This window comes from Cibotium barometz, chromosome 37 (assembly GCF_041138505.1).
Source record: "Cibotium barometz isolate CiBa-2024 chromosome 37, ASM4113850v1, whole genome shotgun sequence".
Lineage (NCBI taxonomy): Eukaryota > Viridiplantae > Streptophyta > Polypodiopsida > Cyatheales > Cibotiaceae > Cibotium > Cibotium barometz.
Window position 1 is genome coordinate 10872186 of NC_141082.1, and position 5103 is coordinate 10877288.

A 5103-nucleotide genomic window follows, 5' to 3' on the forward strand; every position below is an offset into this window, starting at 1 on the left:
TGGTGGACAAGATGAATTTTCACTTTCTATATTCTTTTTTCTTTCTAATATCTCCCAATGTTAATATAAGTGCTCGTAATGGTACTATTGTGTAGTGCTTTATCACCACCAATACCAAAGTTTAACATTGCTTATATCAACATTTCGTATGGCATTACATAAGCACTACAACTACAAATAAGCAATGAAATGGACTCAATTATTATACTGACTCATTCACTTTAGCTTGATGTTTATTATACAAGTGAAGGAATATGTCAATTTTGAAACAAACATATTACATTCTTTGCATGCACATATGATAATTGTTTACTTTGCATGCACCTAGCCTCCAAGGTGATCAATGTGATATTGAAACTACCAACATAGAACTGAATCCTCATAACCAAGAAAATTTGTTTTTTTACAATATGCTTAAAATCCCTTACATGTTTGATTTGAACACAAGTGTCCTTGGAAAGGTTTCACAAAATGCATAATACTATTTGGTTTACCTCCATGCAACATTTATTTTACTAATATATGAGGGTATGCATACATGATATATGGCTAACAATTCTGATCATGATAGACATGATTCATTAGGTTTGTGGTGAAATTATTAAACCAACAAGAGCTGGAATATCAACAGGATTTCAAGGAGAATGGTCGCTAAGCCTATTGCACCATGCAATATCAACAGATTTCAAGGGGAATGGTCACTAAGCCTCCTGCATCAAAACAAGAATAAGAAATAAGCCAACAAGAAAATGATAACTAGAACAATTTAATACATTCATGTGTTTTGTGAAATAGATTAATAAAATAATCAAAAAATCAAATATGAGGAGGAACAAGGCTCTCATTTCTACATCCTTACACATGCTAAAATCCCTTGGTTTTCAAAGGTATACAATGTATTTTAGGGTTCAAAAGCTAGTTTAACAACTAGAAATGGGCAAGAACCGTATTTAAATAGTTTATATTATTGTCCAAGAGCCGGGCTCCTTTGATGGTGGCAAAATCTTGTTATCTTTTTCCTCTACTTTGAGTACAGTTGTGATAAATTGGAAATAAAACATATGTATTTATCTACTGTTTATTACCTGCTGAGCTTTGCTTTTTTTTTTTTCAAACCGGTGAACTGTCGAGTGGCGTGGTTCGTCTGAGTGAGCTCACCCTGCCTGAATCAACCCTGCGCTGTAAATCGTCTGGAGCTGATCCGGGATCTGCAGTCTCACCGGAGATCTCCTCCAGGGAGCGACCTTTTGTCTCCGGGATGAGGAAGGTGAGCAGGAAGCCCAGCACACACATGGCCCCCAGCATGATGAGGGTCTTGCTAACCCCTATCCCGGGCTTGTAGCCCGCGTCCACCTTCCTGGGGTCGGGGTCTTGGGCAGAGAATGTGAAGCCGAAAGCCCCCAACACAGCTCCCAGCTTGCCCACCGCAGCGGAGATGCCATGGCACGTGGTACGGAACCGGGCGGGAAAGATCTCAGCGGGCACGATGAAAGTGGTGGTGTTGGGCCCGAAGTTGTTGAAGAACAAAGTGACGGCGTAGATAATCATGAATCCCACATGATTTTTGGTCTTCCAGTGGTTGTATGGGATGCCCAAGGCCAGCATGAAGACGGCCATCATCAAGAAGCCCTGAAATTGGATGGGCTTCCGGCCAATGCGGTCGATCAAGAAGATGGTGCACCAGTAGCCGGGGATGATAGAGCACATGGCGATGAGGGCCTGGGCTCTGCATATTTTATACACTTCGTCGATGGCGCTCATGGTAGACGCCGCCGGCAGCCAATTCACAGCAGTCAGCGCGTCCTTCTCGAACAGGTTGAGCGTGTACCAGGGGAGGCCCGCCAGGAACCATGTGGAGGAGGTGCCTAGCAGGTGCAAGCCGTGCCTCCGCCAGAACTCGTCGGAGAACAGCGCGTATTGGGGCCCCGCCGCAGCTATCCGAGATCGGGCCACGGCCTCCGCTGCCGTGTCGAACTGCGTGTGCAGTACATGGCCCATGTCTTGGGCGGCTTGCTTGGTGTTGCCGGCCACCAGAGCTGTGTAGCGGGCGGTCTCCGGCATCTTCGCCCTGAAGTAGTAGGTCAAAAGCGCGGGCACGGAGCCGAAGAGGAACACAATCCTCCAAACGTAGTCGGCGGCATAGGGGGTGGAAGCCACGGGGTCGACGTCGAAGGGGGGTGCAGGGTAGCGGCTCCTGAGGCCGGAGGCGGCGATGACGGCTACGGCTGCGCTGACGAGGATCCCGAAGCCTTGGTTGGCGAAGACAGCGCCCACGAAGGCCCCTCGGGTGCTGGTGTTGGCGTACTCCGACATGATGGTGGCAGAGAGGGGATAGTCCCCTCCAATGCCGAAGCCGAGCCAGAAGCGGAAGAAGCAGAGGGTGGTGATGACGGCGTGGGGCTTGGAGCCGAAAGACAGCGCTGACGCAATGGAGCTGCACACCATGAGCACCGCCGTGATGCCGTACACCTTCTTGCGCCCCATCTTGTCGCCCAGCCAGCCGAAGAAAAGCTGGCCGAAGAAAGCCCCGAGCAGCGCAATGCCGTTCACCGCGGCGTTGAGGCCCGGCGGGAGAGTACCTGGCACCCCGGATGCGGGGTCCATGAAATATATCCGGCCAAGCAGCTTGGTCACGGTGGAGACGCAGATGAGATCATAGGCGTCTGTGAAGAAGCCCATGCCAGCGATGATGATGGTCGTGAAGTGGAAGCCCTGCGTCTTGGCCCTGTCCAGCGCCGCCAGAACTTGCAGCTGCGCACCACCTGCTTGCGCCGCCATCTTAACAGGAACAGCACTCTTTTGATGTAGTCGCACTCCTCTGCAACACTCCACCAGCAGCAGGTCCGGCAATAAGATGCTATATCTCTCAGCTTCGCCTCATTCCTCCTGGTCCCACCGAAAACCCCATGAATTTTTAATTCAATTCAATCACGAGATTTACGTTTACGACGGAAAAGCAAAAACACAAAATATGCAACATTTAGACTGGACGATACGAAGACGACGCCGTAGACGTGGTGAATACAAAGGAAGACGGGAATGCATGCAGGATCGGCCTGAGCCTAAAGAAGACTGGCCGTGGACGTGCACAGAGAGAAAGAAACAGCAAATATTAAAAGAAACGTGAACGACATGAACTGATAATGCTCTAATTATAACTGCAACGATTGCTTAAGAGTAAATTATATGGGACGTACCCGCTGTACTTGTGGTACGTCCTAGAGACTCAGGAGGATGACCGAGTCGACACAGGAGTGAGGAAACAGGACTAATTTGAATGCCATGAGTGAGCTGGGACAAGTAATAAGCCGAATTTGAATGCTATGAAATTTGAGTGAGGGAGAGGTAGAAGAATCAGCTCAATTTATAGTCGCCGAGGCGCCCAAGTAATAAGGCGGGGGGAACCGTGGTCCAGAAAACATAAGACAGCAACCATGGAAATTGTCGGGGACCGCGTGGGTATGCCGGGGGGGTTCACCTTGTTGAAAACGACTCCACGGAGAGCACTCGGTTTTCAGGACCACACGACTCCACTGGCCAGCCCAGCCCAGCCGCACGATCATTCTTTCCGAACAAATTAAAACACGTCTCCACTTTTCGCTTAGCAAAACGTGCATTTTGCGCACGATGAGCTGAGCCGGCTTTTGTTGACAAAATGTATCAGTATACTGGTTTTATAACACAAATCTCAAGAAATGGTATCTTCAAATGGTTTCTTTTAAGTACGTGCTGTGCGAATCACATTTATAGCTTAAGAATTTATTCGCCATCAAAGGTCTGATCAGGTTTTTTTTGCAAAATGCACGACTGCATAGCTTAGAATGCTCCATTAAGCAAACCCTAAGAGGGTTTCTTTTAAGTACACACTGTGCATTCATATCTATAGCTGAAGAATTTATTTGCCGGCAAACTCTGATCGTGTTATTATTTGCAAAACGCTCCATTATGAAAAGCCTTAAGAGGGTTTCTTTTAAGTACATACTGTTCATTCACATTTTTAGCTTAAGAATTTGTTTTGCCGTCATTAGTTAGCTCTGATCATGTAATTTTAGAACATATATAGCCCGAAGGAGGAGGAGGAATCCTTTCGTTGACATGCTTTGATTTTTTTTGAAAAAAAAATGACACATGAACCGGCTCCTGTTGACAAAATGACATGAACCGGCTTTTGTTGACAAAATGACCACATGAACCGGCTTTTGTTGACATGCTATTTGCCACAATACGACATGAACCGGCTTTTTTTTAGTATTGATAAACGACAATGATGCTATTTTTTATCTGTTTTTTAAGCTTATGATGTGCCTTCCATACTAGATGCCAAGGGAATCTTAGTTGTTTTGGAGTATCCTAGGGCGGGATTCGGGAAACCAATCGTTCTCACGGTTCACCCAATGTTGGGGAAACTACTAGCTAGCCTCCACTTCCAGCTCCATCGAGCTTCACATTTAATTATAACTAAAACTTGATTTTTTTAACATTATTACTAAAACTAAAAAAAATTAGTATCCTTCTCCCACAATATTGTTTAGTAAAATTGATGGGAGCCTCCCACACAAATTTGCGAATATTTTTAGTAAATTTTAAGGTTAGCTTTAGGCTAGGTCTACCTATCTTTTCCCCACTAGATCCATAGTTGATTTTTTTAACGACGGCAGCACTCGGCCATCTCAAACTTCTATAAGCCCTTAAAACTCAAAAAGGAGATATAGGGTTTAAATCTACCCTTGTGGCATCCTATGAAATTTAATACCCTTACTCATAGAAAAAATACGTTTTAGATGCTATAAAAAAATTTGGCCTTGATGTCAAGTATGAAGGCCAAAGCCATTGCTCTAGAAAAGGCAACTCACTCGTTGCCTTTGTTCGCCATACAACCCTATGGTGTAACGAGTTTTTGGGAGGTTAAGCTTTATGCTACTCAAATGGACCTCAAATTTTGCATTCTAAAATTTTAAGCAGTATAAAATTTGAAGCTTCACTTCACTTTAGTTCATCAGTAATACTACTCTTTTAAGCACAACCATTTTGTGTTTTCATAACTTCGTAGAAAATTTAATTCTCTTCTATTTCTAATGTGATCTCCGTACCTCCTTTATCTTC

General features: G+C 45.2%; 1 protein-coding gene across 3 annotated transcripts; it reads right to left on the reverse strand.

Moving 5' to 3' along the window:
* Positions 1-360: 360 nt before the first annotated feature.
* LOC147616937 (inorganic phosphate transporter 1-1-like) lies at positions 361-3356 on the reverse strand. 3 transcript variants are annotated; one of them, XM_086776579.1, is made up of 3 exons: positions 3198-3356; positions 1086-2886; positions 361-710 (listed from the first exon to the last, which is right to left on the reverse strand). In XM_086776579.1, the coding sequence occupies exon 2, from the start codon at positions 2776-2778 to the stop codon at positions 1111-1113; it is 1668 nt and encodes a 555-aa protein (XP_086632705.1). In that variant the 5' UTR covers positions 2779-2886; positions 3198-3356; the 3' UTR covers positions 361-710; positions 1086-1110. The 3 variants fall into 3 exon arrangements, with proteins under 3 accessions (XP_086632705.1, XP_086632706.1, XP_086632708.1); XM_086776580.1 differs by having other exon boundaries at positions 3240-3335; XM_086776582.1 differs by lacking the exon at positions 361-710 and having other exon boundaries at positions 935-2886; positions 3198-3354.
* Between the last annotated feature and the right edge of the window lie 1747 nt (positions 3357-5103).

What these genes read in the sequence shown, in the direction of transcription:
- LOC147616937 (XM_086776579.1), bottom strand. Translation starts at nt 2,778, where the DNA reads ATGGCGGCGCAAGCAGGTGGTGCGCAGCTGCAAGTTCTGGCGGCGCTG.